At 34.9% G+C, this 17,113-nt stretch overlaps 2 protein-coding genes across 2 annotated transcripts; both read left to right on the forward strand.

Moving 5' to 3' along the window:
• Positions 1–384: 384 nt before the first annotated feature.
• LOC112027091 (14 kDa zinc-binding protein) lies at positions 385–6,442 on the forward strand. Its single transcript, XM_024059759.2, has 5 exons — positions 385–637; positions 909–966; positions 1,413–1,502; positions 6,027–6,144; positions 6,263–6,442. Exons 1-5 carry the CDS (start codon positions 492–494, stop codon positions 6,328–6,330), a joined length of 480 nt encoding a protein of 159 aa, XP_023915527.1. The 5' UTR covers positions 385–491; the 3' UTR covers positions 6,331–6,442.
• A 4,153-nt stretch (positions 6,443–10,595) lies between these two features.
• Positions 10,596–16,443, forward strand: LOC112027086 (BTB/POZ domain-containing protein POB1). The gene is given in 7 exon segments (XM_024059755.2): positions 10,596–11,005; positions 13,206–13,331; positions 13,807–13,928; positions 14,019–14,082; positions 14,215–14,460; positions 14,463–14,493; positions 15,319–16,443. Coding segments are annotated over 7 exon segments (1,677 nt in total). The 5' UTR covers positions 10,596–10,731; the 3' UTR covers positions 16,133–16,443.
• Positions 16,444–17,113: the final 670 nt, after the last annotated feature.

Genomic DNA, 17,113 nt, shown 5'->3' on the forward strand with positions numbered 1-17,113 from the left:
AGACAAATGAACAGTATTTTTGGTGTGAACAGTAATTTGAAAATTTTACTTTTTTTTATTTTTTTAGTTTTCAGAAAAATAAGCGATATCCAAACACACCCATAATATTAATTTTAAAAAGATTTTGGAGGACATTTAGTTTTGACTTATAATTTTAGTGCTGGGATCTTTGTCCTCAAATCATCACATGAAACTAGCAAACATATAACCCAAAATACCCAAACAAATTAACCAAAAAAAGAAAAACCAATTCTTACACAACCTAGCATGTCAATACCAAAATAGTAAAATTCCTTCTAACCAAAGAATAAATAAAAAAATAAAATAAAAAACGGTCAGGATTGAAACAATTAGAGGAATATACGGTTAAGATTTTTGGGTGGGTACCAATGCCATAGCCAATAGTCTCCATTCCCGATAGTTGGGTTGGGTAGCGTAAAAAGAGAGAGAAATTTGAGAGAGAAGGGCATTGTAAATTGTGATGGTGATGAATGAAAGAAAGTAATAGTATAGAAATAAAAAAGGAAAGAATAAGGGTCAGTCGGATTGGTGTCTTAAACTCTCATTTGTCTTCAGATCCAATGGCTTCAGAGAAAGAAGCCGCTCTTGCAGCTGTTCCTTCTGATTCTCCTACCATGTATTGTATATTCTTATTTTCCTGCCGTGAACATAATACAAATACAATATTATTCAGATATTTTTTTCTTACGTTTTTGTTTAGATTCTGGTGTAAGGGGATTGATCTATTATTATTAGGGTTTGCTCCAAATTAAATAAAAAAAATTCATGTTTCTATTATTGTTCTTGATTACCGCTATTTTTAGTGGGTTTGGGACTCAATATTGTTTGATCTGAATTTTAGTTTTATTTTATAACATAATATTGATATGGGGATCTTTAATTTGCAGATTTGACAAAATCATTAGTAAGGAAATTCCATCTAAGGTGGTTTATGAGGATGATGAGGTACTACTAAACTAAGTCTAAGTCTAAGTCTTTCTTTCATTCATACACATTGGATTGTTCACATTCTACATAACTAGTCTAGAACAAATAAAAAAAAAAAAAAATTGCTTCTGAATTAAAGAAATTTGTTTCAAAACCTGTCAAGGTGCCTTCTACTCCCAGCGGTCCTGGGTTCAATCCCCACTACTAGATTACCTGATACACTGCCCTGGCCACAGGCATTCAAAAGATTTCAGATATTTTGATTTGAAGATTACTTTTCTGAATGCCTGCATTCTTATTATTGCTTAAAGGATGGGTTAATGAAACATGCTTACACCTAGAGTTTTAAACAACTCTCTCTTTATGATATAAATATATATATATATATATATTTCTTGGCATTATGGCACTGGCAGTATGGAAATACCAATTAATCTTTCCCATATTGTCTCTATTCCCGGCAGGTCCTTGCTTTTAGAGACATATCTCCCCAAGCTCCCACACACATATTAATTATTCCTAAAGTTAAGGATGGGTTGACCGGACTATCTAAGGTACTTTCTCTATCTCTCTATATATCTCTCTCTCTCTCTCACACACACACACACATTTGTAGTCAATGTTTCCATTTTGGTTGTCTCAAAATTTGTAGTATGATTCAAACGTCAAAAAGAAAAAAGAAAAAAAAAAACTAGTCACTTTACCATTAAATCCTTTTTAAAACTGGCAATTACAAAATTCTGGGAATGATGCAATTGATGATCCCTCAACTGCATTGGCTCCCATCCCTTAACTTCCATCACCTCCTCCTGTTGACCTACATCAGAATCCACCCCCACCCCTCCCCAACCAACCGATATATCCCAAGCTCCCTCAACCCTCTCCCAAAATCAGCATATTTTTGATGATGTGCACTCCACATTGTGGAGCGCACATCTTCTCAAATACAAGCATTCGTCATTGGTTCTCTTTATGAGTGTTCTTTTGTATCAATTCTTACTGATAGTAACTTGATTCACTCCTTCATATAGTCAACTCATATGTAGATATTATCCCATTGTAATTCTTTAGGCTACTTCGAGTTTATTTTCACGATGTAGTCTCTTTTCAATAATATTAGAAACCTCCTTGTAATACCAAGGGAGTTCGTGTGTTACTAAGAATCTGATCCAAAACATTTGGATTCCGTTGTGAAGGTAGGGGAATGGACCTCTTTAATATATGTGAGGTATATTCAAACCAGGTTATAGGGTAGTAGGGACAGGCTTGGAGGGTGCAAAGTGGATGTGACTCGGATTAATAAAGTGAAGAAGCATCTGACAAATGAATTGTCCTTTAGACATTTTTAGGATGGGTATAGTTTGTCAATGGAAAAAAAATTTCAGGATGGGTATTGGGCTATTTAGTTGTCCTGCTGTGGGAATAAGAATGGCATGTATCTAGAACTAGGGGAGTTTCACAGTGTCTCTCAGAGGCCTGTGGTGTGCATGTTGGAAGGGAGGGACAGAAAAGGATTAGAAGATTTGGTTTCTGTGGTTTGAATCCATTTTCTTCATGAGAATTGATGCTCAATTTCCGATGGAGGCCTCTTTGGTGGCAATGAGGTGTGTCACATTAGACGTGGAAGCAGTTGATTTGCTTGATTGGGTTTAGCAATGAAAGTTTTTACATATAAGGAAAGGACTTCATTTAAAATATCGAGGAGTTTTTCATGAGCCAAATTATGAGGTGGGGAAATCACAATGGAAAAAAAATCCCCCTTTCTATGTTCCATTTATCTCACAACTAAATAACCAATTAAAAATAATAATAAATAAATAAATAAAAAACTTACGTGTAAATGCTCTGGATTATATGGTTGAAAGTTTAATTGGGGGAAAGTCGGGCCTCCAGAAAATGAAGCAAATAAAGGGCAAGGTGCAATGAATTATTGGGTCATGTGAAGACCCAAGATTAGAATTGAAGGGCAAAAGTTCCATTTTGGAAAATAACGAGATGGATGACCTTCTGTGGGTGTGGTTTTGAAGTCCATTTCTTATACTTCTAGATCTAGGGGGTTGAGGCAAGATAATTCTTTATCTTATTTATTTATTTATTTTTACTTGTAAGTTACACACAAACACACTTGGTGAGTCTTGAACCCATGACCTCACTCTACATATAGCACTTGCAAGGGGAGGAAGTGATAGTTGTGCTAGAGCTCATTGGCAGACAAGACAATCCTTTGTCTCCTTTGATGTTCATTTTTGTTATGGAGGTACTTAGCAGTATGCTTCAAGAGTTATGGAGCGTAGTTATTTGGAGGGGTTCAGAGTGGATAGAGGATAATTTGATGCTTTGTCAATGTCTCACCCATTGTTTGTGTATGACACCATTTTTTTTGTGATGTTTTTTTGACCTCTTATAAATTCTATGATTGCATTTCTGTTTTGGAGCTATCACAGGGTTGAGGGTTAAGCTGAGCAAAAGCACGTTGGTTCTAGTAGGGGGTGGTTGGTAATATGGGAGAGTCAACTGCATTGCTATGTTGTAATGTGGGTTCCTTACTGATCGCTTATTTGGCATGCCCTTGGGATCTTTGTATGAAGTGAATTTGGCATGGAATGTAGTTGAAAGGATGGAAAACACTGGCTGGGTGGAAAATGATATATTTTTCTAATGGGGTCACATTACACTACTCAAGAGCATGCTATTTAGTCTTCCTATCAAAGCTATTTAGTCTTCCTATTATTTTTCTCTCTGTTGATTATCCTTACCCATATTACTAATAGAATGGAGAAGTTTCAGTTGAACTTTTAGTGGGGTGGGGGAGGTGGGGAATTTAAATTTCATCTGGTAGATTGGGATACAATATGTTCTCCGCTTAAATATGGGGGGCTAAGAAAGAGGAAGATTATCACGTTTAACGAAACCTTGTTGGGTAAGTGGTTACAGTGGCTTCATGAGGAGTGTGAACACTTTTGGTGACTACTTTTTTATGCAAACTATAATTTGGCCTCTATTAATAAAATTCTTTATTACTTAAAAAAAAGAAAAAGAAAAAAGAAAAATAGAAGCAATTATAAACTATTGAAAATTTGATATTGTAAGGCTATGTTGGTTTCAGATGTTGGGGGAATTTACTTCAATCAGCTGGTTCTTTTTTTTTTTTTTTTTTTTTTTTTTTTTCACCCTTCTATAAATTGCTTAAAGCAGGACTGAAAGAGCAAAATAATAGCTCGGAAGATTAAATATTTTACTGCTTAAAGTTGCACCATTTATTGGTACTGGACCTATTGGTTAATTTCCATGCAATCCAAAATTGGTCATTTGAGGCACTGACTAATATGGGACTTTTGTTATCATCTATAGTTCCTAGGACATTTTTGCTACTTAAAACTGGTATAATTAGGAGTTAATGTTCTTCTGAATGTAAATCACTGCTTAATAATGGATATTTTTATATGATCAATATCATTATTGTAAATGACACATTTTTTTTTTAATAAGTAATAAAAATGTATATATCTAAAATTGCATAAATCTAATAAATCAACAATAGAAAAGAAAGAAAGATTCCTAAAGGCAGTCATCCAATCCAATAAAGTTCGGAAAAAGAATAACCTGAGCTTAGACATTGAATGCTAGGTATCTTCAAAACTTCTGCTATTCCTTTTCCTCAAAATGCACCATATCAAACAATGTGGGATAATCGTCCAAATGTGACCATTTCGATGACAACCAAAGTGACCTTGCCTAAAAGCTAGAAGCTCAACCACAGATTTTGGCATCATTCTGAAAACTCCAAACAAACCAAAAATCTGAAACGATGGCAATGTAGCAAAAGGTGGTCAATAGATTCACCATTACATTTGTACATATTTGGTTCTAGGCTGTTAGATTTATGCTAATGGATCCTCTTTGATTGGTTTCGGTGTTGGGGTCTCTCGAATTATTCTGCACTTATGGATTTTCTTTTGTTTCTTAGAATAGCTTAGTGATTGTTTGTTACTTTTTGCTTTCTTTTTACTCTTTGTTCACTATCATGAACCCTATGAATTTTTCTTGCTACTCCATTTTCAATAATATTTTTTCTTACCTATAAAAAAAAAAAGATCTTCAACTTTCTCTTCCTTAAGTTGTCAATAGTCAAAATATTACCCATACAAAGAAAGCTACTCTCACAAGGATCTTTCAAATTATTTTCCAAGGGAAAAGATGATTAGTAGTAGCAGTATCAGTATCAAAGTCCAAAAGTTGGTAATAAACACCTACTTTGAAGCCCTTTTTCTTATCTAGTTTCCAGAACATCTTATCCTCTCCAATCTCCCTAATTTCTAAATCATAAATGGTAGCCATGAAAGTCATCAAGGACTCCAATTCCCAATAAATGACACATAAATGGCCATAAACCAATATCCTAGGGTGTTTTTAGTTTTGATTTTTTTATGTCTGCAAAAGTTGTATTATTATAAAGTGTCAAAATCAGGAAGATAAACAAGTTGTGGAATTTGAATAGATTGGTAAATTTTTTATCATTTGTAGAAGAAAAATTCTATTAGAAGACAGGGTAGAGTTGTAGAAACGGATGCCTTTAGAATTTTAGAAATTTGCCTGAATTCACTATTTGTCAACCTTTAGCTTCTCCTTGCTAGCACCTTTCCATTTCAATAAGTAGGCTCAAAAATATCCATTAAAGCCTTTTTTCCACTTGGAATTTATATAATTGGAATTTTGCAGCATTCCAGGTAGGGATATGCCGTGGATATAAAACTGGAGTCTTACCTTTAACTAGTATGGTTTTGGTTGAGCATTTGGTATTTCCTTGCCCATTAAGGTGATCTTGATTGCTCTATGGTCTGTATATAGGACTTGGCTCGGATCTGGTGCTCCTATGCATTGGACTTGTTAGGATGTGACATGTGTCCATGTTTGGCGATGTGTCATCATCCTGACAGGTCCAGTGCACTGGTGAACCTGACCTTTGTCCCTGTATATATTCACGTAGTATTTGAGAAATATATAGGTAGGCCTTACTAATGCTTATCTTGCTTATTTTGACATTGTTCTATTTTTATGAATGGGCCTTTGTTTACCAGGCTGAGGAGAGGCACTGTGAGATTCTTGGCCGCCTTCTCTATACTGCCAAGGTTGTTGCCAAGCAGGAGGGTCTGGATGATGGCTTCAGGATTGTGATTAATGATGGGCCAAGTGGATGTTGGTGTTCTTTCACCATTGTCATTGCTTGAAATTAATCAAAACATTTATTTATTTATTTATTGATTTCTTATTTTCCAAGAATTCAGCTAATTATTTTCTCAAAAATAAATTGCAGGTCAATCGGTTTATCACATTCACGTCCACCTCCTTGGGGGACGACAAATGAACTGGCCCCCTGGCTAAGGTGGAGTTATTTGGGCCATGATGTTCAATAAGTTGTCATTGGTAGTAATGATGTGCCTTGTATCCTCTCATTGGTACCTATCAATAAGCAAGAAAGATATTGTGAGCTTTATTATCTGGCATCTAACTTAAAACAATGCATGTACGGATTACAACAATCAGCTGGTTTGTAGCTACTCAGACTTTTGCTGTGTTATTCCATGTGTCTTTTTGGAGCAGTACTTAACATTCTGGGATGAGTTCTAAATAATTAGATCAGTGTGGTATGCTGGGAAATACTTTGTGAATTTCTGCTTGCTGGTTTTGGCCTAATTTAGATTTCCTCCATATCCATGCACCTAACATATGTGTGATATGATGATGTGCAATCTGATTTTTTGAGACATCTTGATCCAACCAGCCACTCATTAACTTTTGCTGTTATGTCGTGTTGGAATAGTACTTAACAGCTGGTGATGTGTTCTAAATAATCAGAGATGTTCCTCAAAAAAAAAAATATATGTGTATATATATATATATATATTCAGGGATCAGTGCAGTTTGCTGGGAAATACTTTGTGAATTTCAGCATTTGGGCCTAATCTAGTTGTCCTCCATATGCACTCACCTTCCCTAACATACGTGTAATATGATGTGCAATATGATGTCTTGAGAGAAATCTTGATCCAAGCCATGTCTTTACCAACTTAGTACTATGATGAAAGCCCTTTCAATGACTGGCTAGTGTCTACTTGCAGAATGAGATAATTGACTAAACTCCTTGAAGTCAAAAGTCTCACTCAAAATTGGCGTGCACATAATAAACTTTTTGTTGGATTTAAACTCCAACATGATGTCTAATAACTTGAATGTGGTAGTATTCTGAAGAAATTATTGGTCTCGGTTTTAGCAAATGATGAAACATGCTTATATGGACGTCCAGGTAGAGTTACAAACATAGCAAATGATAATGGGATTAAATATGATTCGGAGTCGCTGATATAGGAATTTCATTCCAAAGACTTATAAAGGCATAATTTTCACAATATTCGGGATGCAATTTCGTTCCTAAACCAAGACTTATTGTCCATGTGAAATATATGGCTGACAAGGGAAAGTTAAGAGCTTTCCTTGTGACTTCCCCTCAAGCTGAAGGGCAGTGACGGTAGGAGTAGGACTCAAGCTTGACCTGTAATGCATGAAAGAAGTCTTTGGAGAATACACTGTTGAAATTGTTTGTAACTTGAGAGTGAGAAGCACCATAGGAGGTCGTATGGGCACCAACAACAAACATTTTACGAGCAAATGAAAGTCCAACTTGATGTGCTTGGTGTAGGCATGGAACATCAGAGTCACCGTAGTTACCTTAACTTGATCCCAACACTATACATTAAATTGGTGCATATATACAAAAGTGTTACAGTAACTGTGCATATATGCACAGTTACTGTAACTTTGCATTTAATATTTTAGTTTTTCTCTCTCCTTATCTCTAGTGCCTCTCACTCTCTCTTTTTCTGATTTGATACTCTCTCTTTTTCTCATTTGATCAAATCAGAACACCAAAACCATTAACCCTCTCAGCTCTCTCTTTCTCTCATTTCATAATCTTCCTCTATCTTCCATCGATCGCTAATCGCCACCGCCACTGATCTCTTGCCGCCATTTAATATATCTATTACCACCGATCTTCGATCACTCCAAACTCTTGCCGAAGCCTCTTCAATTGCTGATCACTTTCCTTTGTTTGAATGAGGTTGATTTGGCTTTCCTTTGGGTTGAATGGGGATTCGGGTATTTGGCTTTCCTTGATGATGGTGGTTGGGTGGGTGATAATAGTGGCTAGGTGGGTTGATGAGGGTGGTTGATCTCATTGATGGTGGTTGGGTGGGTTGATGGTGGGTGTGGACTGATCATTGGGTAGTTTTGGGTGTGTGAGAGAGAGGGGTAATGAAAAAATAATAAAAAATTGTAAAAGAATGAATATTTTATTTAATAAATGTGTAGAATAAATAAACTGATGTGGGCGTTTTACAAAAATGAGTGTGTAAAATAGAAGAAGTAGTTTTTTTTTTTTTTTTTTTTTTTTTGCAAAATAGATAGAAATTTTACATTGACTGATGCGATTGCTAAGTATTCTATAAAACTTGTAAACTAGAATGTTCTAAGCTCAATTTTGATACACGAGCTGATTGAAAACCTTCAAAGGTTAAGAGTTAGGGTTATGATGTGACCTAATACAAGACCAATGGTTAGTGATGACTTCTAAAAAAAAAAAAAAGAGGAGACTCACACACACCTCATCCTAGAAACATAATCATACAAGGAGTTATGTCAACAATGACCCAATGTGTGATAAACCGAAAAATAAAAGTCCTCTACAAGCCTTTTATCATTTTTTTGGGGAGTCCACAAGGTGAACTAGTTTGCTAATAAACTGACTAAGTTAGGCGCCAACTAATCAAAAAACCTTACCATCTATTCTTCTTCGAATACCCAGTCAAAACCGTGTTTTCTCAGGTTCTTTTAGCGTCCTGAAAGGTATGAGATTTTAGAAACTCGCTAAAAGCCCAAAAGATTTATGATGTATTCTGCATGACTAAGTAATGCAGGAACTTAATGCCGTGTTGCTTCCTTCAGACTTTTGCTAGTTCTCTTGACTTTGTTTTGGTCTCATAAAGTATAATTAAACACTGATAAAAAAAAAAAAAAGTATAATTAACAGGAAAGAAAAACCTTTAGAAAAATAGTTCTATTATGTAATTTTTTTTATAGATAATTAGAATTTTTGATGAATTATAGACACATAGAAAGAATTTTTTGATGAATTTTAGACACATAGAATTGAACTTATGACATTTGTTTTTATAATGATTACTTTTTATTATTAAGTTAAGACACCAATTGATTTTTTGTGTAAACGAGATTTGAATTGCAAATCTTTCTTTTTAACGATTATAAATTTTATTAATTGAGCTAACTGAAACTCATTAATTTAGAAAATTAAAAATGTTAAAAGTATTTTAGAATACAAAAGTGTACATAATTTAGTGATATCCACATATCTCTTTTTTCAACTAATTATAAAATTTATCAATTAGTTGAGATAACTAAAATCTGTAAATTAATCAGGTTAAAAATAATTAAAAGTATTTTTTTTCCTAATGGGGAACAAGATGCAAAAGATTATATAATTTATCTCAGCATGCCTATAGGCACAAGTGTGGTCATTGTGTGGCCATGAATAATTATAAATTTTATATGTTGGACTAACTGAAACCTTTAAATTTAAAAAGTAGAAAATATTAAAATTATTTTCCTCATGATGAATAATAGAATACAAAAGTATACATAATTTAGAGATATTTATAAATATTTTTTTTTCAACGATTATAACATTTATCAGTTGAGATAACTGAAATCCGTAAATTAATCATGTTAAAAATAATTAAAAGTATTTTTCTCTTAATGGGGAACAAGAAGTTTATATAATTTGTTATCAGCGTGTTTATAGGCACAAGTGTGGGTAATGTGTGGCCAGGAGAGTTAGCTGGACCAAACACGTAGCCTTATGTAAAATCATGGGGTTAGAATGGTTTTAGAGGCTGCTTCGCGTTAATCTTAGATTAGAATTTAGGAAGAACTTATTATTTACCATTTCAGTTAAAAGTCGACATTTTAAACAGAAAGGCTTTCTAGTGATTTTAATAATAGATGACTTTCTAGTGTTTCAAATATAGAAACATTGAAAATGGAATGTTCTTTTTTTTTTTTTTTTTTGTTATTATAATTATATTATTGTATAGGGAAAAAAAAAAAAAACTAAATGTCTTTAATTATTTGGTTAACCCCATCATTTTGCTTTTCCTTAAAAAAACAAAAATCATGTCATTTTTCAGTTGTTAACAACCCGCTAGTCTTGTAGAAATCCTTATTCAAAACAACTAAAAAAAAAAAAAGGCGTATTAAAGAAGTAATTTGCAGTGAAATAGGAGTGAATACTAATATGAAACTTGAAGTCTTCAAGCATAAAAAGAAGATTTTAACAAAAAAGAAAAAGAAAAAGAAAAAAAAAAGATAACCATTCCTTTTCAGTCAAGATGGATAGATAAAATGGTAGATAAAAATACAAGATATTTCTGTTTTTGGTTACCTCACTAATTTGAAATCCAAGTACAATACATATTTATAAACATACATACTTAAACACGCCACGCCAACCCCTTTCCTTTCTGAACAGAACGTAACTTAACTTAACTTAACTTACCACTATTTCTCAAAAAAAAAAAGAAAAAAGAAAAAACACGAGAGTCATCCAGTCTCTTCATTACTAACAAAACAAAACAACACAACTCAACACGCTCTCTTTTTCTCTATTTTCTCTTTGTTGTTTGTTCTTGGTTAGAGAGAGAGAGAGAGGGGATGAGGAACTTGGATACGGGTACGGATCTGTTTGACCCGAGAACGGGGATGGAATCGGAGTTCACCAGAGGTAGTGTATCGGCTTCTACAGATGCTGATTTCGCCTTCGCTTTCAACGATAGTAACTTCTCGGACCGCCAGCTCCGGATCGAGATTATGGGCGACCCGCTCGAGAACCGCCCCGATAACGAAGGTTGTACGAGTATCTGTAACAGTATCGCCGATTGGGCTCGCCATCGGAAGCGGAGGCGTGAGGATATCAAGAAAGATACTGGTAACAGTTTTTTTTTTTTTTTTTTTTTTTTTACTTTTCATTTTTTCGAGTTTTTCTGCTTGGTTGCCGAGAAAGTTTTGAGAAAATTAGGGAAAAACTGTATTTCGGAGTTTAGACTAAAGTTCAAGTTAGTTCTAGGAGTATTTGTTTGTTTGCTTAAAAGATTGTTTTGGTTGGCTAGGTATTGGTCTGGGTGAGGAGAAGTTCCGTTTGGTTTGTGAGAAAGTTTGGGAAAATAAATGAAAATGAGGTGTTTGATGTTGTAGCTAAAAGATTTTAATCCGATTTTCATGGGTCCTGTTTGGTTTATGAGAAATTTTGTAGTTGCTAACTTAATGGGAAAATCTAGTAACAAGTTAATTTTTTTTTTTTAAAAAAAGGATAAAGGTGCAAGATCTTGTTTTAAAGCTTATATGATGTTATAAAAGTAAAAAAAAGTCTTCATTTGATTGAGTAGTTCTCGTGGTGTGAGAGAAAGTTGAGCATTAGAAAAAATCTTAGATATCAAGTTGGTTGGTCAGTCCGTCAGTCAATGTTTTGGTTCTTAGAAACGAAGAACGTGTTTTGGTGGAGATGAAAAATACTCAACTCAGGTGGTGAATGTAGTCTTATAATGCTAAAGATAATATGAAATTGAAGAGAAATTTAATGTGTTTTTACCATCACTTTCAATACAACCCGTATGGACTGTCTCTGGTTGAGATTAATATTTGAGGAGTAGACGGTTAAGAGTAACTCATCAAGTTTCTGTTTGGTTTCCGAGAAGATATTTCAGAGTTTAATGCTTGGTGTTTTTGGGAGGAAATCAAGAAATTAGAATTTGGATTAGGTTAAACTTTGAGTTAGTTCTATGAGTCTGTTTGTTTGCTTAAAAGGTTGTTTTATTACCTAGGTGTTTATCTGCTTGATGAGAAGCTCTGTTTGGTTTGTGAGGAAGTTGGGGAAAATAAATGAAAATGAAGTCTTAGATATTGTTATGAAGCTAAGAGATTTTAATTCAATTTTCCAAGGTTCTGTTTAGTTCATGGGAAATGGAGGGAAAAAATGAACTCGCAATCATGAAGCTTAAGTTTTTCTTTTTTATTTTCTTGTGATATACATTCGATATGAGAAAATCGAGGAAAAGGTAAAGGGGAAAAAAAAAAAAGAGCGTAAAATGTTGTTTTAAAGCTTCAATGAGGTTATAAAATAAAATCTTCATTTGATTGACTAGGTCTCTTGGCGTGGGATAAAATTGAGCATAAGAAAAGATGTTTAGATAGCAAGTCGGTAGGTCAGTCATTGTTGTGTTGTTTATTGGAAATGAAGACCATGTTTTTTTTCTTTTGATATGTAAAAATTTTTGGGTTAGAGATCCACTGAAGTGGGAAGCCTTAACCGGGTGTAACCATGTTTTATTAGAGATGATGAAAAACTCAACTCAACTGATAAGAAATCAAAGAAAAATGAATGCTTTTCTTTCCTCATCACTTTCAATGCAACCATGTGGGCCATTTTTTGTTGAATTAATATTTGAGGAGTAGATGGATAACAGTGACTCAACCAAGTCTTAATCCCAACTGCTGGGGTTTGATTTCAACTCTGTTGGGGTCAAAAAGGTACGAGATAATTGTTTCCCTATATCTTTTGTTGTAGGATTCCTGTGAAGATGAGAAAATTGGCTTTTTGAGCTATATGATTGCGCTGGAAATACTTGAGAGTTGACTTCTCATTATCTAGGAACCGTGGTTATGTTCTTTTGGTGTCATTCAGTTTCTCTGCAACTAAAAAGTGCTATTGCTGTATATTTGTTTTAGTGACAAATGCGTTTAATTTTATTGTGCTGGAACTTATCAAAAGAAAAACTTTAGATGTATTTACGATTGAAGTTCATTATATGTATAAAAACTATACTTAGAATGCGGCGCTTTGTTTCCCTTGTGTGTGCACCTTTTTGACGTCTCATGCCTCGAGCAATACAAGGTCTTGGCACCTTAAAGTTTCCTTTTGCCTTTGACTACATTGGTAGTAACAGCTGCTTAATAACAGTTATCTGTCATTGGTAGTCTGGAATCCTGAATTTTGATTGGTGGGTCTGTCTATTAGCACGCATGCTTGTACTTTTTTTTTTTTATTTCATTGTGATTGGCGTCTATGTTTATGTTTGTGATGTGATATCTTGCCCTATTCATGTTAATTAATATTTAACGTTTTTTTGCAGTTGTGGATCTCACTTCGTGTGCTGAGGAGCAAATTTTGAATGGTAACCAGCCCGATATGGACGATTGTGTGGGCTGTGAAAATCCTGATGAGGAAGCAGTTGCAATGATTGAAGAATCACCTTCAGGTATGAAACAATTTTCTATGGTACTTCCATCTTAATCTTTTTTTTTTTTTTTTTTTTTTTTTTTTTTTTTTAAATTTAAAATATATTTTATCTGAATTCACTAAAATGTTTTGCTTGATCTTAGTCCTTCAAAATTTAAGCCAATGAGCTGTATGTCAACTCGCACCTCCTCCCATTATAAGTTCTAGGTTGAGAGGGAAGTAGCGGGTTCAAGATCCATAAGGTGCATGTGTAACTTACCACTAAAAAAGAGTGTAGTAGTTTTCTTTTAAAAAAAGTAACTTACCACTAAAAAAAAAAAGTGACCTATCTAATTAGAACTTCAGCAACTCAGCAAATTTAATATCATCTGAACATTAACTAGAAGGAAGAGGCAAAGAGGACTGACATGTATAAAATGTTGTTCTTCTTGCAGCTATAGAATATTGTTCTTCCACTAAGTTCATTTTTTTAACTTTTTTGTGGTGGTGTATAGGTGATGAAGCTGCAAATAGCAATGATTCAAACTGGAGCATGGATTGTTCTACAGTTGTGAGAGTTAAAACATTGCATATCAGCTCTCCTATATTGGCAGCCAAAAGTCCATTCTTCTATAAGGTAGAGGTTATATTACTGTAAGGTGTTTTACATTTGTTTAACTATGATAGTTGTTAGATGGTCTTTTAATTTCCTTCTTATTTATTGTAGTTATTCTCAAATGGGATGAGGGAGTCAGAGCAGCGACATGTAACCCTACGCATCAATGCCTCTGGTAAAATATATATATATATCACAAGCTTCCCTTTTTTTTTTTCTGTTATCCTTTACGTTTGCGAAAACTATTAACTTATTGTTGTGCATGTCAAAGTCAAATTACAATCATGCTTCTTTTCCCGTTGCACAGAGGAAGCTGCGCTCATGGAGCTCCTGAATTTTATGTACAGTAATACCGTGTCTGTTACTACTGCTCCTGCTTTGCTGGATGTTCTGATGGCTGCTGACAAGTTTGAGGTTGCTTCATGCATGAGGTACTGTAGCCGACTGTTGCGCACTATGCCCATGACGCCTGAGTCTGCTTTGCTCTATCTGGAGCTTCCTTCAAGTGTCTTAATGGCTGATGCTGTCCAGCCATTGACTGACACAGCGAAGCAGTACTTGCTACCCGCTATAAGGACATCACTAAGTAAGTTCCAATTTACTTGCACTATATGACTGGATCTTCATTACTTTTCCATGTCTTCTCTTTCTTATATTGCCCTTTTTTTTGGGGTGGGGTGGGGGGGTGGGTTTGGTTGATATGAACAATTAAAACTGGATCATACTTTACCCTTGCGTATATATGCCTTTTGTGCTTAGCTATTTTCTTTGGTGTTGGCGTAAGATTTGTATTTTTATTTGTATTTTTTTTTTTTGTCTGTCTTCAGAATATGATATTGCTGTCAATTTAGTAAATTTGTATTATTTTTTGTCTTACTTCAGAATATGATGCTACTGTCACATTAGTCGTTTTCTTCTTCACCTTTATCATTGAATTATTTATTATGATTATGGTGAATGAGTTTTATCAAATGAAGAGTAATGTTGGTAAGATCTATTAAAGAAGTTCCAAACATCCTTTTCATCTGTTTTTCTTTTATTAACCCATCACACAATTTCACTCTTATTTTCTTGTTAGTCAGTTAGTGTCATTACACTTCAACTTTCCATGAACAAATTCCAAGATTTGTTTGTGGCTATCCATAAAGGCATAAACATCTCCAAGCATTTTATATGTTGACCTAGCAATTTCTTTACACCTATATTTTTGAGCTTGGTAAAACAGGCATGAACAATGTGTCAATGGCATCATGATTAAATGAGCACAATTGTTGTCAAACCAATTTTTTTGTTATTTCTCAATGAATTACTGCTATTGTTCTTGTCGTTGTTTTCTTAATCATTGTTTTAAATAAAATGCAATTTGCCTTCTAGGAGGCAACTCATGTTTGGGTTTCGGCACTTTTACCAGGTTCCAAGAAGAGGTGATGGCCTTGCCTCTTGCTGGAGTAGAGGCGATATTGTCCAGTGATGATCTCCAGGTGCCATCTGAAGATGCTGTATATGACTTTGTGTTGAAATGGGCTAGGGCTCAGTACTCAAAACTGGAGGAGCGGCGGGAAGTCCTAGGCGCACGCCTTGCACGCTTCATTCGGTTCCCATACATGACCTGCCGGAAGCTTAAGAAGGTCTTAACCTGTAATGACTTTGATCATGAGATTGCATCCAAACTTGTGCTTGAGGCCCTCTTTTTCAAGGCTGAGGCCCCACACCGGCAACGCGTTTTAGCTGCAGAGGAGTCCGCCACCTTGAATCGTCGCTTTGTGGAGCGGGCCTACAAATATCGCCCTGTTAAGGTGGTAGAATTTGAACTTCCCCGGCAGCAGTGTGTGGTGTACCTGGACCTAAAGCGTGAGGAGTGTGCAAATTTGTTCCCCTCTGGACGTGTGTATTCTCAGGCATTCCATTTGGGTGGCCAAGGATTCTTCCTGTCAGCACATTGCAATATGGACCAGCAGAGCTCATTCCACTGTTTTGGGCTTTTTTTGGGGATGCAGGAGAAGGGATCAGTGACTTTTGCAGTGGACTATGAATTTGCAGCAAGATCGAAGCCAACGGAGGAGTTTGTTAGCAAATACAAAGGCAACTACACATTCACTGGAGGTAAGGCAGTTGGCTACCGAAACTTATTTGCTATACCATGGACTTCCTTCATGGCTGACGATAGTCTTTACTTCATAAACGGCGTCCTCCATCTCAGAGCTGAGCTTACCATCAGGCACTGACTCCTCTTCCATTCCATTTTTCCAGAACATGGCTAATTTGCTGCTCTAGTTGGTGGCTCTAACCTTTGTTTTGTTTCTCCCTTGCCCTTTTTCTCGTAACTTCAAAGGGACAAAACTTGTAATATCCAGGCACAATGCACTAGATATTTTGGTTAGCACTGAGGTTGAACGATGATTAGTAATATTCCTTTTGTTCTGGACCTACTTGTGCTCAGAAGGGGAAAAAGTGTAAATGGGTTTTGAGTAGGTAGCAGCATCAATGTTTCTTTCATTGTAGAACTGTTTGAGATAATGTGATAGTTTCACCTCAATTTATGTCTTCTATCTAGATTGAAGAGCAAGCAATAATGTATATCTCTGTCGATTTTTGAGGTACCAGAATCAATTTATGCAAGTGGAGTTCAGAAATAGGATAAGGATCTTTCTTGTCGAAAGAGAAATATTAAATGAAAGGAAGAATATTTGATAAAAGTATAGTGGGAGGGTAAAGTGTAGTGTTGTGCTTGCAACTTGCAACTTCTCTTTATTCATTAGAGGCAATAAATTTTTTGAGATTTCATGACGTAAATTTGGAAAGCAATCGTCAATCTGGGAGAGTTGGAAATAGGAATCCAAATTCTCGTATACATCAGGGAAAAGCAAAATAGGATAAAACTGAACGTTAGCTTCTGGAAGTGATTTTTTTTTTTTTTTGGGATATGATAATCTTTGTTAGGAATTAGGAATAGGAATAGGAATACATACTTCACATAAGCAATATTAGTCTATACTCTAATAGATCACAACTTTTTTTAACTTATAATTTTCGTCAATTTTATAGAAATACAAGATGTTACAACAATTTCTTAAAAAAAAAAAAAATCAATTTTAAAAGTTAAAAACACCTAAGCAAGATATGAATTTGTATGTCTCTAAAACGAGTTTGATCGCTGGTAGGTGCTGAATTGCTGATACCCACCCCAATCAATATCCTGAGTCACG

This window comes from Quercus suber, unplaced genomic scaffold, assembly GCF_002906115.3.
Source record: "Quercus suber isolate HL8 unplaced genomic scaffold, Cork oak 2.0 scaffold_68, whole genome shotgun sequence".
In the NCBI taxonomy this organism is placed as follows: domain Eukaryota; kingdom Viridiplantae; phylum Streptophyta; class Magnoliopsida; order Fagales; family Fagaceae; genus Quercus; species Quercus suber.